We start from the raw sequence: 16,355 nt of genomic DNA on the forward strand, positions 1-16,355 counted from the left end.
ATTTGCTGGAAATTTAATAGGATGAGTAACAATAATTGTCAGAGGAGGAGAAGCAATTACAGACAGAGCAGCAGAGTGAAGGTTCCTTAAAACTAATTAGAAAGTACAGTAGAGTGTATGAATAAAAAGGACGCTCAGAACAGTTGTGTGGACATTAGCCAGATGGAATTCTGCTTCCAGTGCTTATCAATGTAAGCATGTAATTAATTGCCTGAAGAACAATAGAGTAACAAGAGCTGTGTACTTTGCCTTGTTCTCTTTCATTAACCTGCTGTCCTTCGTAGTGCTCATGAGTTAAAATATATTTATGTTATTTTTACATCAAATTAACTAAAGACATTATAAAAATCAAATGAGTTTCAAATGAATATTACTGTAGTTTTGTGCAAAGAGAAAGCAGTGCTTGAATGTCCCTCAGTCATCTACACTGGCTATCCCTATATCCTGATTATTTAGGAATGGTAGGCATATTTGAAGGCTTAATAGAAATTGGTCTTTTCCTGACCTCAGCAAAGGAAGAACCAAATTAATAACCAATATTTTCAAAATGCAGTCAAAGAATTCTAAATACCTATTGCAAAGGCCAACACATCCAAAACGAATGAATCAGCAATAAAACATTAAAATCCCTTTTCCTTGCTGCACAATAACTGTAATACCATTGCACCCTGTGATTACGGAGGGTTAACATGTCTTTGACCTGGTATCGTTACTGCTAAATAAATATTCATTATTTCTGGTAAGACCCTGTGTGCGGCACATTAGCACATAAAATACATGTGCTATTTAATAGATACTTTAAAGATCAGAATTTCTTAATTTACAACATATCTTTGAATGACAATTGAAACCTCAATTTAAAATGTATAAATTGTATAATGCAGATTTTAACTGAAATAATACATTTGTTAGCCTTTTCTTAACTGCAACAAAGCTGTGACTTACTGTATAGAGTTTAACAAATTAGTACTGTATGTGCCAGAAGTTATTGAATCTTTCCTTCAGATTGTCATGATTTTTTTAACTAACCAGAATCTCTTTTCTGACAGCATACAAATAGCCATCCCCATCCTCAGTGGCATTAACGATCTAACCTCATTGTTGCTGAAAGTCCTGGATAAATTATCCAAGTGTCTATCCTGAAGTTGTGGGATAATATTCAGTCTAAGCACCTCATTAAGGCAAAGAGCCATTTTACAGGGCTTTAGTCACGTACAGAAATTTCTACAAGTGCTCTGATGGAAAAAGTAGTGCAGTAATTATTATGCAACTGCTCCAGAATGCAAGATTATTAACTCGTTTAATATCTAATGAACCCCGGCAGGTGCTCTTCTCAATGAGATTAAGGGCTTTAGGGTTAATGATGGTATTGGTGAGATTGTCATAACTCATAATAGGGCCATTAAAGCAATATTACTGAGAGAGCTCAATCTGATATGGATTTAACTCTAGCAAGGTGGCACTGGACGGTGTATAATTTTTCATGCAGTTTTACTGCCTCTAGGATTACACAGTGTGCTGAGAATTCAAATGTTGCTTGGCGAGGAAGTGACTGAGACACCACTCTGAGCGGGTGCCAGTCACCCGGCCTTTGTTCTCCAGGCTGTCTTTGGTTAGATTTCCAATTATAGCTGATCCTACTTTCATTAAGAAATAAGAATTGTGTATTTTATTCACCTACAGTAGATGTCCTGTCTGAAAATGTATTAAGAGAATTCAAAGGAAATAATTGAACCCTCATATTTCTAATTAAATTTCTGTTCTTCATTCAGTAAAGGTCATACTAAAAACTAAAATCACAGGAAAGATGTTTATTTGATCCTGCATTAACACTATAATTGAAACTCATGTTGACATGCACAATAGCATCTTTTAGTCCGTGGCAGAATGAGATCCCAACACTGCACAAAAAGCAATGGGAAATACTGTTTCCACTGTTAATATAGGAGGACTGTATTACAGTTATTCCTAAAATGGACTGAGTGCTCAATAGCATTGTAATTAAGAATTTTTCATTTACTAAAATACATCATGGGTGTACTTCCCTCTGCTGGAAAATAGGAGGTATTACATGGAGGGAAGTAGTACAGTATGCTGCTGGAGACGATAGGTGATAGAGTCTAAAAGCCCAACAAGATGAGACATCCCACAACCTTGGTCCATGCACTGAAAAAGCTGTCTTCCTGGTATTTGTGATGGACAGACTTAAAATATATTTATCACGTGCAAAGCATGGAAAAAGGCAGGGTAAGGCAATAACCACTCTCAGACATAATGTCAGCCATAATATTTTAAAACTTAAATGCTAAAATTAATAGATAACAGATGAAGCGAGACCAAAGGGATTGGTGGAATACATGACTTTGATTTAATTACAATAGAAGTGTTACGGTTTTGTAAAGGCTAGTCGACCAGTTGATTTCTGCTAGGTGCAAAGGGTATTGGAGTTATCAGGTTTTAAAAATGCAGTAGCACAGACAATTTTCTCAACATCTAACATTAAAAGGCAAGATCCACCATGAGCAGTATTACACTAATACCATATTTCAGCTATGAGGGCTGAAAGAAACACTATGATCGAAATGGCTACCAAGAGCAGAATGACTATACTTACAGTGCTCAGTTTTATTCTGTGTAAACCTGAATTGTTTTTCATCCTGATGCCAACAATTAACAAGAAATAACATCTCATTTTCATCAGAATTCAGAATTCAACAAGAAATGCATTGTGGTATTAGAATGAAAGTAAATATACTGTACAACTGTTTGTGTTTATTTACTTTCAGATTATGCTTTAACTGCTCATAGGTAACATAGATAATACATAAAAGTGGGACCAATTACATATCTGAGGTACACCCTTAAGAACACCATTTTATTAACATTTTAATAAAATATAGGAACATAAAAATGTTTCTAAACGGAGTAGGTCATTTAGTCCATGTAGCTTTATGGTTTTAAGTAGATAAATTCTCTGATATCATTCTGTTTCCACAGCATGCCTGGTTATCTTGTTCCAAATCTTAAATAACCCTTTGTGTAAAGAAGTGTATCATTTTCTCAGTCTTAAATACACTTAAATACACTTCATTGTAGTTTCCATTTCTGTTCATTTCAAGTTCATTTTTATTGTTGATTTTGAAGATTCTGAAAAGTACTGTACATAGGGATTTAGAGTACAGAGTCAAGAAAGTCCTAACTTTTTTAAATCCTTCTTTGATGCCCATTGGTTAATGGTGTCGTGGAATTAATTGTCAGGAATTAGTACCCTTTTCTGCCTACAGAGGTCAGAAGACCTTTACCTGGAAAATAATTTCAATCTGTACACCTGTCATTAACAACCACCACATCTTCCACACCCCACCCACAGCTAGGAACAGAGAGACCAACACCGAGAGAGCTACTCAGGCCACCTCCTAATATTCAAAGATTATAATACGAACTAGAAGCACCTGCAGTCAGTCAAGAAGGGGCCTTGAAATAAAGACATTGAACTTGGTTAATCCACAAACTATTAACCAAAAAGGTAGGATGGGCTGTATGATCTGTAAATATATAATGTGTTATCTTATAATAAGAATATTGTGGGTTTAATATTTCTCATTCTAATTTTATTTCATTATAATTTTATGTTTTCATCTTCTGCTTATTTGCCAAGTTGTAAGAGACTCTAAACTGTCAAATTCTAGCATCACTATATACAGATGAATGTACAAGGCAAATAACTATTAATAATAATAGTTATAGCTGAATAGGAAAGCTACATTCATTAATATACAATTTTAACAATCATTGACTCTTAAATTTCTCAGGAAACTATGATATTGTATGAGTTTTTCATACATGCTGTTTTATTTTAAAGTTGTTTAATATACCATTTCATGTAACTTTTTTTACAGCTTAAAATGGGGTGTTTCACTTTTGTCAAAGTCATGATGATCTTATTCAATCTCATTATCTTTGTAAGTACTGTATTTTTCTATGTGTTGGTACAGAGAAACTAAAAAGTAATTTGTTGTGTTTTCAGATAACTAAAGGATTGCTTTTTACTAAATTGTGATGTCAAATATCAGAATAGATAGCAAATTACTAAAAACACCATTAAATCCTATTAAATACTAAAGGAGTTGCAGAGATTTTTCCAGTCACCAACACAAATGTCTGCTATTGACATAAATGCTAATTTTTAAAGAACTTTAAATTATATCACTTTTTGTATGTGAAGAAACTTAAAAAATCTTGAGTTTTTATACGTTTTAATTAGTATAACTACCAGTATTTTTATTCACCATCCTCCTAGGTTTGTACTATTGAATACAAGTTGTTGCTTTGATTTAAAAGTTGTTTTTTAAAAGTTTTTAAGTTTAGAAATGCCAACTAAGCCTTGTTCAATCTGAGTTACTTCTGTGACAGTGTGGAAAATTATTATCCCGGGTGTACCATTTTGACGTAATGATTTGCATGATCTAATGGCAGAAGGATTTTCCTTCCACGATCATATATTTTCTAGAGATCCATTTTGGTTTCATTAAACCAAATGACACATTAGTCAAATCCGACATTTGTTTTATACCCACAAGCTTAGGAGGTTTAACCACATACTGTACAATACCAGATCTAATATTGTCAAAGTCAATGCTAGGCTAGAATTAGAACAATAAACCTACACACACACATTCAAATCCAGAGAAAGAGAACAAAAGATTATTCTTCTCCTGAAGCTAGCACAACCTTTGTAGCACCAGTAATTTTTGTTATTTTATGAGTCATTTTTGTTTTTTTGGACAGTTGATTTGTGCTTTCAAGGAATTAAGACTTTGTAAAAAGTTTTAAAACTATCTAGAAGCACTGGTTTTATTCCATAAGAGGAGAAAAGGATACACAATGATGAAAACTTGATGACATGTTAAAGTCACTGTCATGCAACAGAGAATTGATATGTAATTGTGGTTCATCATTATATAAAGACAAGATAAAGATAATGATGGTCTGACTGATGTTTATTTTTTCATTTCTCTCTCATGTTTAAGCAAAGCCTATTAAATGTATTTCTCACACAGAGATGCCTTTTATTATGTAGTGTCTTTGTCAAATATTTTGTTTTTTAATGAGGTTTTGCACATTCTGTCATTCCTTTTAGGGCTTTGCAACATTCTTGGTCTAATGGGGTTCAGTTCATTTTTCTTGCGTGACAATTTGATTCTCAAAATACATCTTGATTCACACTTAATCTATGCCAGTTGTGTTTGCTTTGACACAACTGCTTTCACATGCAACATCCGATCAAAGAATTCCCAGAAAGAATGATGTGCCAGGATTAATTATTTCAGGAGAAAAGAAAAGTTTGTGGGCTTGGAGTTCGGAACAATATGCTTGTCATGTTTGATTTGTGGGAATGTGCGGGGATTATTGAAAGTTAGAGAACAACAGTCTGGGTGCACATCAGAAGATACAGGAACATTGCAGCCTGATATGTCCATGTGGGAGCTGTAGATATGGAGCTGAATCTGGAAATGGGCATTATGTTTTACTGAGTACTTGTAAAATAGTGACAGTAATGGCTTTGCATTCAGAGAAGTGTTGGGTTTCATAGAAACATCACAGGTGACATATCATCCTGCTGCCTGAAGTTTGATAACTTGTCCATGAATTCTAGTGAAAATAGGGAACAGTGATACTTCGCAGAAGTGTTAACATTTAATATTCTGTATTAATTATAATCAGATTTAGTCTCTTTTAAGAACGAAACTTTGGAATAGGCCTCTAAATTTAAATGTGTGTACGCAGCCTGGCTTTTTCAAAGGGATGGTAATTGAGTCAAATTACAATAGCTCTTAAATGGAAAAAGGACATTTAGAATTTGTTTTACAAGTTATATATAAAAAGCAATCACTATTAAGGTTTACAAAAGCTACACTAAGGTAATAAAACACTGCAGCAGAATACAAAGCACGTTTCTAAAAGCTCCTGAATTTTCAAGGTTAAAAATTTTCTAAGGTTACACTATGAAAAAGGAACCTCTAAGCCCATTCACAAATCCAAAAGGAGCAGTGAATTTGAATGAAATCGCCACTTTTGTATATGCAACACTATACAATACCATTTCCTTAAAACATTTTTCTAAGAACACCATACTGCTATAACTAAAGGAAATGTGTCTTCACACTCAGATTCGACTTAACTTCATACTAAAAAAGTCAACTTGCTAAAATAATTTAAAAATAGTAAGCATAAATTGAGGACATAAATTATTATATTATCTATTATCTATGCACCATAATGTGCCTTTTTAAAAAAAATATCTTGTGATGTGTGAGGATGAGAAAGAATGAGATTAGGTTGCATTTGACTCCTTAGTCAGGTGTTGATGTTTTGTGTCGGTGTGGAGAAACCAGTTTACCATGTGGGCCCGAAACAGAGATTAAGTGGGGGTTACAGCTGTACTGGGTGGCTGTGACGTGTGTGAGTTTGTGTTGAAAGTCAGTGATCCCAGTGTTCCTGGGATCCTAGTTCTTCTTCTCTCCCTTGTCCTCTGCAGTTAGGAGGGGCCACCTTGCTGGCAGTAGGGATATGGGCCAGCGTGGATGGGGGATCCTTCCTGAAGGTCCTGGGACCCATCTCGGCCCAGGCCGTGCAGTTCGTTAACGTAGGCTACTTCTGCATCGCCATCGGGGCCGTGCTCGTCCTGCTGGGCTTCCTGGGCTGCTGTGGAGCTCAAAGAGAAAGCAAGTGCCTCCTCATCATGGTATGAATGCCACGAGGGCAGGGCAGCTGCATGTGTTTCTTAACTTGTTTTTCTGCGGTCAAACTCTTTTTCATGAAAGAGGCACAGTTGGGGTTTTCATCTGTTAAGTAATGGCAAAATCCCTAAAGAAACTAGCAATGTATGCACCAAAGCAAACAACGGCCTTTTTAGGTCACAGTGCTGTATGCTTGAAGGATGACGTACAGTAACTGTTTGACATCCATTGTAACACACGCTTTAGAAAAACAGACTGTTCAATACTTTAGTTATACTGAGCAGTAAGATTGGTATTGAGAACTCACAATACAAAACACACAAAGTGCCTTGGTTTAAGGCACGCCTATTCTGATTTTTTTTTAAAGAAATGTACTTGTTCATTTGAACATGGGTAAAGGACAGAAGAACCTGAATGAGTATCTGGTTTAATAAGTTCCCCTGTCATTTTAAACAAATGTCATTGCAGAGTTCAGTCTATTACTGCTCTAGAAGACAGGCTGCCAAGTTGGGCTCATGTGTCCTTTGTCTTTGCCTCTCTTCCAGTTCTTTGCCATTGTCTTGATCATTTTCATTGCTGAAGTCGCTGCTGCTGTTGTAGCCCTCGCCTACACTTCATTTGTAAGTCACCCCTCAATGCCCCTGAACCTCCCTCCATTCTCTTTCTTTTCATTTTATCTCAATGTAAATTTTTGTCATATTCTGGCTTCATTAAATTACCCGTGTTTATGCCTGATTCAGTACACATACAGGCTCAATGACTCCCAGATTACCTCTCGCTACTGGCGACAGTTCTTACTTTAAGCAATTTATTACATTTGAATATTGAGGTTCCTGCATTTTATATGCAAAGTAGGCTATTTACATGTAAATGTTTCCCCATTTTCTGAAATGTATAATAATTACCACATTTCAAATGAAGTATGTGAGGGAGGTTAGAAAAACCTTCTAATAAAGAAAATAAAACCAGTTTCCAATTACAAATTTCAGAATAATCTTGGCTGAGGTAAAAAGGAGCTGCAGAGACAAGCTGTATAGGTCTGGAATGGGATTTTCATTTATGTGTTTTATCCTGAAACTGGTCATTCATTCTATGTTGGATTACATGTGTCCTGTTCAATTTATATCCCAGATGGTAATGCTCATTTCTATAGTGCCCAGCAAAGTGTGTGGACTAATAGGAGCGCTGGTCTTTGGAGAATCCACAGGAAACACAGCTACATTTTCAAAATGAATGTGATTTGGCTTGGGAAAATTGGAAGTAAACGACCATTTCATGCCTAACCAAATTAATCCTGACTTTTCATCAGTGTCTTAAGCTATACTGTGCAGTGCAATGCTTTTAATGCATTAGGACTTAAAAAGGTCAAGATGTAAATTCTAGATTGGATTTATTTTTTATTATTTCATTTTATTTTGCCATATAATTAAAAGGAATTAACTAATGAATGTATTATGCAAGCAAATGAGGTGAAAAAAACTGAAGACTCTTAACAGAATCATTCCGTACTACACAATTATACAGTATGTTAAAAATAACAAAGTTATGACTATTTTAATACAGTATGTCTACAGATTCCCAATAAATTCTTAACACACAGGTTTTCACAGTTTTCATGTCTTCTTATGTTCTAACAAAAGGCAAAAAAGAAAACAAGTGTGATATTCAAATGCCTTTTTCATTTGCTCAATGTATTTTCATTTGTGTAATCTGTCAAATGAAAAAAAATCGAACTCAGCCTGGCTTAATCTAAATTAGACCTGAATTGTCTGGAAGGTGAGTTTCTGCTATATGTGTGAGTTCAGTATTGTCCTGCTCTCACAAGCTTTTATGTCTTGCAAGGTTCCTGAGAATTCAGAAATAACCTGGGATTTTCAGTGACAGACAGTGATGAATGTACATGTGGTTAATAGTCTGTCTGTTCTACATATCACATCCGGCATCTGGAGGGAGTTTTAATTGTAGCATGTTTCCATTTTCCCCAGGGCTCTTTTTGAAAAGGGACTGAGGAAGCCAGTGTGTCATCTTAGCCCAACTAATCAAAATATGCAGCAACACATATTTCAACTTAAAGTCAGAAAACAGCTTGTGACCAAGCACAGTTTTAAACCTAATAGAGTGAGACAATATACAAAGTACTGTATATACATATACTGTAAATATTTCTAGAAACTAGACTGGAAAAAAGCTGAAAACATACTGTACTAAAAGCAAAAACAAGGTAACCTTTAAGGATGGAGATATTTTTCAGTGCTGTTTGAATAGCTCTGTGGCAAAAATGAATTTCTTAATGAAAAAAGTGGGAATAAAGAGATTACCTTAAAGCCATTATATTTACCTTGAGATTTGGCAGCAAGTCATTTCCTTTGATTTCATTAAACCAAACAAAAATGGACTATGGTGATGCATACATAGTGTTTATAACATAAAAACATCTCTTTGACATTGTTTTCCTTGATCATCATCATGCACCAGGGACCTGCTGTGATTTCCATACAGATGTGTTATCATGTCCAGTCCTGATGGCCTGTCTTTGTTTAATACCCAGGCTGAGAGTATTCTCAGGGCTTGGGCAACCCCTGCTTTGCAAAATGAATATAGCATTCAGCCAGATGTGACCAAGATATGGAACGTCACCATGACAGAGGTACTGTAAGCTTTTTTTAAGCTTTTCATTTTCTGTAAATTATTTTCAAATGTTTAAAAAATGAAACTATTCAGCAGATCTAAGAATGGAGGAGTCCTGGTTCAGTGTCCTTGTCGAGATATAGTTCAGCTAGTACAGGTATTGCTCAGAGTCCTGGTTCAGTGTCCTTGTCGAGATATGGTTCAGCCAGTAGAGGTCTTGCTCAGAGACCCGGTTCAGTGTCCTTGTCGAGATGTGGTTCAGCCAGTACAGGTCTTGCTCAGATTCCCAGTTCAGTGTCCTTGTCGAGATGTGGTGCAGCCAGTACAGGTCTTGCTCAGAGACCCAGTTCAGTGTCCTTGTCGAGATGTGGTTCGGCCAGTACAGGTCTTTCTCAGAGTCCCGGTTCAGTGTCCTTGTCGAGATGTGGTGCAGCCAGTAGAGGTCTTGCTCAGAGACCCGGTTCAGTGTCCTTGTCGAGATTGGTTCAGCCAGTACAGGTCTTGCTCAGAGTCCCGGTTCAGTGTCCTTGTCAAGATGTGGTTCAGCCAGTACAGGTCTTGCTCAGAGTCCCGGTTCAGTGTCCTTGTCGAGATGTGGTGCAGCCAGTACAGGTCTTGCTCAGAGTCCCGGTTCAGTGTCCTTGTCGAGATGTGGTTCAGCCAGTACAGGTCTTGCTCAGTGTCCTGATCCAGATATGGTTCAGCCCATAAAGCCCTTGCTCTGGCTCCTGGTCCAGATGCGGAAGCGCTGTTAAAGTGTGCCATTTTTAAAAACGGTCTAAAAAATATTTTGATTGTGACAAAGCAGGACAAAGTTCACATGGTAGAAAAAATAGAAGTGTTTTTTTTGTTTCTGCATTAAGAAAATCTTTTAATGTACACTCCTCTGTATTACAATGGAATTATCTTTTTGTGCAGAAAGGTATCATGAAGGATAGAGGCCAGAGGATTATCTTGCCACTTTTTCCCTGTGGCTAGAAGATTATCATGACACATCTTCTGTGATACTGTACATACACACAGATTAGTGAAAGTCTGGTGTAGCATTTTAGTATTTCTGCTTACATTGTGGGATTCTGGAAATCAGCTTTGATTATTCTAGAAGAGTCGTTTTCCTATTTTTCTTGGTCTCTTTCAGCTGAACTGCTGTGGTTTTATGAACTACACAGACTTTACTGATTCAGTTTACTACAAAAACCACAATGGTACCTACCCCTCCTTCTGCTGTACCAGAAACACCTCAATGTGTAGTCCAAGTGCTGCAGAGAACAGTAAAATAGAGGTAAGCACTGCTGTTGTAATACATAACATGGACTTTCTGAGAGGCTGGGTTTCGATTAAGTGATTTCAGTCTCCTATCAATCACAAATTCAGCCCTCTGTCTTCTCATTGCAATACAGAATTAGAATACAAATGTGAGATAGAAAGTACTTAAAGAACAGTCATGTTTAGAGCTACAATGTCTACAAATTGGTTGTGAACAGTGATCTGAAGGCTCCAGAATAAGTCTTGCCCAAAATACAGAAAGTTGTTAAAACTAAGGAAGTATGGTACTTTAATTAGAATGTTTTATAACAAAGCAGTCCTGTGCTTTTATTTTATTTGCTGATTTGAACACAAATAGCGCATTGTCCCTCTCCAAGCACTAAATGCTTTACCTTATTAGAGCTCAGAACTCTAAGCTCTAACGTCAAACTCAGAGTTCTAGTCACGTGCAGACACTCTGGGCTGTGGCTGACAATGAAGTGCTTTTCTTGACTTCCAGGGATGTTTCCAGCAACTGTTACAGACTTTAAAAAAGAACGCCAGCATTGTTGGAGGTATTGCTGCTGGAATCTGTGCTCTTGAGGTAAGAACAGGCATGTGATCCTTGAGAGACATCAATATGCAAGCTGCAGTAGATGTTTTTGATCATAAAGGATTAAATGCAGGCATTCAAAATTGATGGAACACCCACTGGCTGCTTTTAAATTGATAATTTCTTTATTTTATAATGATTTTGGTCTCCCATGCTGGGTACTACTTAATCTTCTAAGTGTCACATGTTTAGCCATTATAATGTCATCTTTATTTATGCCTTCAGTGCTAACACTTGATAAAGGCTAATACAGTTAATTCCTAATGTATTCAGCATATCAAATAATAATTTTAAAGGACAAAGAAAAAAATGGAATATGACTTTAGACTTTAATCTCTTTTCCATCAACCCCCACTCTAAAAGAGACAGGTTGTTAAGCTGTTTATGTTCTCTTTGTGTAACCAATCTCTTTTTCTCCACATCTTTAAATCCAAAAATAAACTGAAGTTAATTTTCCCACAGAGTATTAAAATGCAAAATAAAAATTGATTTTTTTCACACCTCAACCCTGCTGTGCTATATTTTAATCAATACACTTTGACAAGGCTATCAGAAAGCAGGGACCAAATTCTGAACGAGGGCAAAAAGCTTTGAAAAATGGCTCCTGTAAACAGAATGGTGATGTGACAAGGGCTCAGTTACTTTGCATTCTGGATTAGAAATCAGTTTATTTTTGTCTTTACAGGTGGCAGCCATGGTGGTGTCTATGTACCTGTACTGTTACCTGGATAAGAATGACGGCAAACACAGTGCTTAATCCTGTTGGAGGAAATTAGAAAGGGTCTCTTAACACACACACACATAACTCTATCTTTTGCAGATCAGAGGTGGTCAGCCTTGGTTTTAAAAGACATAAGTCCCTTTGATTTTATATTTTATTAAATTCTTAAAAGTTACTTGGCTTAATTGGTTCACAATGCCTCTTCTTTTAGATATTAACAGATCCAAGCCTTCAAGAGACCTGTAAGTCCTACAGGTTATTGACGCTCCAGGAACAGGGCTGGTCATGTGCACAAATATTCTCAATATTTCATAATCCTTCCCTACAAGTCAGTTAAATAAAATATCTCAGAACAAAGATCTTGAAAAGCAGGAAAACATCATAGTGATATATTGTACAGTAAGTAACATATATATAATGTAGTAGTTCAGGTGGGTAGCTGCATCAGCATGCGTAGGTTGCAAAGGAACAAGTAATAGGTTTATTCCATGCTGAAAAGAGAAGAAAGAAAACACAACGTTTCGGCCATGAAGCCTTCTTCGGTGTGAGAAAGACAGGGCAGCAAGCAATATATATACAGTATAATGTATACTGTTTTCCAAATGTGGTATGAAATTGCACAGTAAAGCCCTTGTATGTATATAATGTATTGTTTTTTATGATTGAATATACATCAGACAATATAAAATAAATAACCGTTTCATCAGTGGTGTGTTTCAGTCAGTGAGAGAGCAGTTAAGTTACACAAAAAGGCGGAGGTTTGTTACAAAGCAACCCCCCCTCCGCTGTAATGGAGTTTTGAACAAAGGCTGCATTAGGCAGGGACTGCCTTTGTCCAGCTGAAGCACTTTTTGGAAGGAACAATGCATGAGCCAGTTATTACTGGCACTGTGAAGAAGTACTGTATAATGACAGCCAGTGGTGCACAAAGGCCCAAGAAGGACAATATGTCAAAGGTGTTTCTCCAAAATCAGTGACATTTAAGTGATTAATGGCCCTATCTTGCCAGAGGAGCAGTTCTCAGAACTGGTGCACTCCACTGAGTGCATAAAAATAGCTACAAACAAGAGGAGACCATTCTGCCCACTGGAAAGCTAGTAGCATCCAGCCATTTCTTGAAGGAAGCCAGAGTATTAGCCTCAGACACATGGCTGCGTAACTTATTCCTTCTTCCCACAACCCTCCCATTCCCCCAGGTACCTTTCACAGGATTAAATACACTTTCACATAGTACATAGTTTCCATTTGAGTGCTCTGTTTCATGTTTCACTGTTCATTCAGAATAAGTCCACTCCATTTATATTGTCAGCTGCTTTGAGGGTTTTGAATACCTGTTTCACGTTCCATTGTCTTCTCTATTCAGTTATATCAGCATGTGTAGTGTAGAATATTTCATAAAGTTCTGAAATGCATTTGGTTGCTCTTTTCTGGACTAATTCCATACCTGCAATATATTATTTATAGCGACTAAAATTTTAAATATACTTAATGAAGCCCAACTAGTGCATTATACAATTTTAACATCCCTTAAACTTCCACACTTCTGATTATACAGTATAGGCTAACATTCTCTTTGCCTTTTTTATTGCTTCCCCACATTGTCTGGAAGATGTAAAAGAGATTTAAGAAATAGAATCATAGTATGTATGATATGAAAATCTGTTTTTTTTTCCACATAAACACCCTCTTCTAGCAATTCCAGTTTTGTATTTACAGTTTATGTCTTTACTACCTGCATGCAAACCCAACCCTGCACTTGTTTACATTAAACATCATCTGCCAGGTTTGTTTGGTGTGCGCCAGGGTGTTTGCCCAGTCTTGAATTGTATCTAAAACTTTTTTTTTTAAATTGACTTCCTGCTTCTAGAGAGTTCATTAATCCTCTTAAGTTGGTATAACCCACAAACTTAACCAGTTTATTAACTACTGTACATTAGAGAAGTGGTTCTAGTACAGATTCCTGTGGTTCTCCACGAATTACATCATAACAGTTTGAATAGTCACCACTTCTCTGTTCTTCAATAGAGGCACTTCAAAACTGCATTTTTTTTACTCAAAACTCAAAATAACAAAACCAGATAGTAATTTTGTGTGATATGTTGTATATTGTAAAACCATTTTGTATGATACTTTGGAGCCTTAACTTATACAGTAATTTTAACTGACAGCTACACTAAATTGACTCTGCTAAAGAGCTACTGTACCTTAAAGTGATAATGGGAAGGTTTTCAATGGGAGGGATACTTGTTTACTTACTGCTAGTCTTGATGTTCTTTCCAAGATAGGAAAAACTGGATCATTTTTTTTCTGTCTAAATAATTTGCATATAATCTCTAAAATCAGACAAAACCTACTGAACGATCATTTTGGAAGCTGTATTTATATTTTGCACTACTGTTATTTTGAGTGAAAAGTTTATCCAATGTAAGATGTTTCTATTAATAGCTGGAATAAAAGTATTGAAAATGCAGCTGACTTCTATTTCTTAAATCATTTCAATAGATTCATGTATCCAAATGTTAAAAATTGAAAATGAATTACTTTGTTCTTTCAGCAAAGGTAAAACACGTTTTTTCAGTTTGGAGGATCCTTATTTTAGTACTACATGTGGGTCTAAGTGTCACTGGTTTTACAAGTCAGGAATGACACAGTGAAAATTAGGAATAATTTAAATAGAGCAGAGTATGGATTTGACTTTGCTTGTTCGTTAGGTCAGACCTTACCCCAGGTTCTGTAAAGTGGATTGAGAGTATGTGACTCCTCGCTGGATGGAAAGCTAGTCACTGCAGGCTTATCTCCAGCAATGCTGGTAACTTTCTTTACAGCTGGGTGGACTGGGATTAAGTATCTCGGATTAAAGGTCAAGGGTAACCCAGATGGAATTGAATCCACAATCTTCTGGTTATATGTCTCTCTATGAGAGACAACTTCTTTGACTAACTGAAATCAAAACTTAAAACTTGCTTTTTGCCAAGGTCTGTTTTGCTAAAATTGTCTGATTACAGCGTTCTTGGGTTCGGGGAATGGCGCTTTAAAATTAAAAGTTATTATTATTGTCTATGTTGATCCCCCATGCGTTTCATTCCAGAAACAAAGCATTTGGATGATCAGAAATGCAGAAAGATGGACAAAACACCTTACACAACAATACCAACTGAAGTCGAACATTTTTGATGTTTCTCTTCAGCATAACAGGCCTATATTTATCTAGTAGCCATTATAGTTAGAATGCAAACATTGCCTTTATTCTTAAATTACAGCCGCCAAACATTTTAGATTTTTCTTCCAGTTGGAAGTCCAGGAGAGTGGTATGCAATATGATGCTAATCTATTGCAATGTTTGCATTGTGATAATTTTGCTGCTCTAAAGCAGTGTGTTTGCTGTGCTTTTAAGTTGACTGGCAACAGATAGCTTAACAGAACTGTTTTTGTGTCTCCCAATGCTACATTTCTGAGTTACCCAGGCCAAACTGTTTGCTTTTTTTTGTGTATCAGGGCTGGTACCAAGCTTACTAACTCATTATCTTTGTAAACAGGTGAGACATCCAACTTAAAAGTGATATTGAGCGTCAATAATGTATATAACACTGGCAGGTTGAGATTGTATGAAAGGTTTTGATAATGTTCCTCATGAAAGTTTAATTCTGTTTAATATTTTAATCAAGGTAAAGCACTGCATACAGTAGGTATTCACAGTAATGCATGGATTTGGATTGAGAGCTAGAAATGGACAAAAAACAAAGCATAGAGACAACATTGAAAACTTAGAAACTTAGAAACTCGTGGAATATCACAAGGAACTGAAATTGGAATCACTGCTCTTCCTAATTTACATAAATGATTTAGATTCTGGGATTACTAGTGAACTAGTCATTCATGTGAAATCAAAATAAGAGGACAGGTAAACACCACAGAAGCTGCAAAGGGGACTGAAAAAAACCATTAGCAGATGGATTTTAATGTAAACAAGTCCATGCAGGTAGCAGCAACATACACTACAGACAACAGCTGGGAAATATATAACTTGAGAAAGTTATGAAAAAGTTATCAGTTTCTATGTTGACACCATTTCCATCTTCAAAACAATGTGGAAGACAATGTTAATCAATGCTGATGGCTTTAAATATGTACCAATTTCTATTAGTTCCCATATTCATTTGTTCCATTTTTAACAGCCCTCGGTATAGATAAAACTGTATAATAAGGGGACATTAAAATTGTAAAATGCACTAGTAAGACCTTGTTTTAAGCAGGGTAAAAAAATCATAATTACCTTACAAAAATAGTTACTCTAGATCAATTTGCAAGAAATGTGGCCAGATACAATATATTCCCAGGCTTAAAAACATGTTCTGCACTGAGAGGTTAAAAGAAATATTTTTAACCAACCAATAAATCAATTTTTTCA

At 36.1% G+C, this 16,355-nt stretch overlaps 1 protein-coding gene across 1 annotated transcript; it reads left to right on the forward strand.

Moving 5' to 3' along the window:
* The first annotated feature begins 3,417 nt into the window (after positions 1-3,417).
* On the forward strand, positions 3,418-14,417 carry tspan1 (tetraspanin 1). The gene is made up of 8 exons (XM_088926617.1): positions 3,418-3,526; positions 3,900-3,962; positions 6,539-6,745; positions 7,286-7,360; positions 9,289-9,387; positions 10,507-10,650; positions 11,134-11,217; positions 11,912-14,417. The coding sequence occupies exons 2-8, from the start codon at positions 3,906-3,908 to the stop codon at positions 11,981-11,983; spliced, it is 738 nt and encodes a 245-aa protein (XP_088782743.1). The 5' UTR covers positions 3,418-3,526; positions 3,900-3,905; the 3' UTR covers positions 11,984-14,417.
* Positions 14,418-16,355: the final 1,938 nt, after the last annotated feature.

This window comes from Atractosteus spatula, chromosome 11, assembly GCF_055471065.1.
Source record: "Atractosteus spatula isolate fAtrSpa1 chromosome 11, fAtrSpa1.hap1, whole genome shotgun sequence".
Lineage (NCBI taxonomy): Eukaryota > Metazoa > Chordata > Actinopteri > Semionotiformes > Lepisosteidae > Atractosteus > Atractosteus spatula.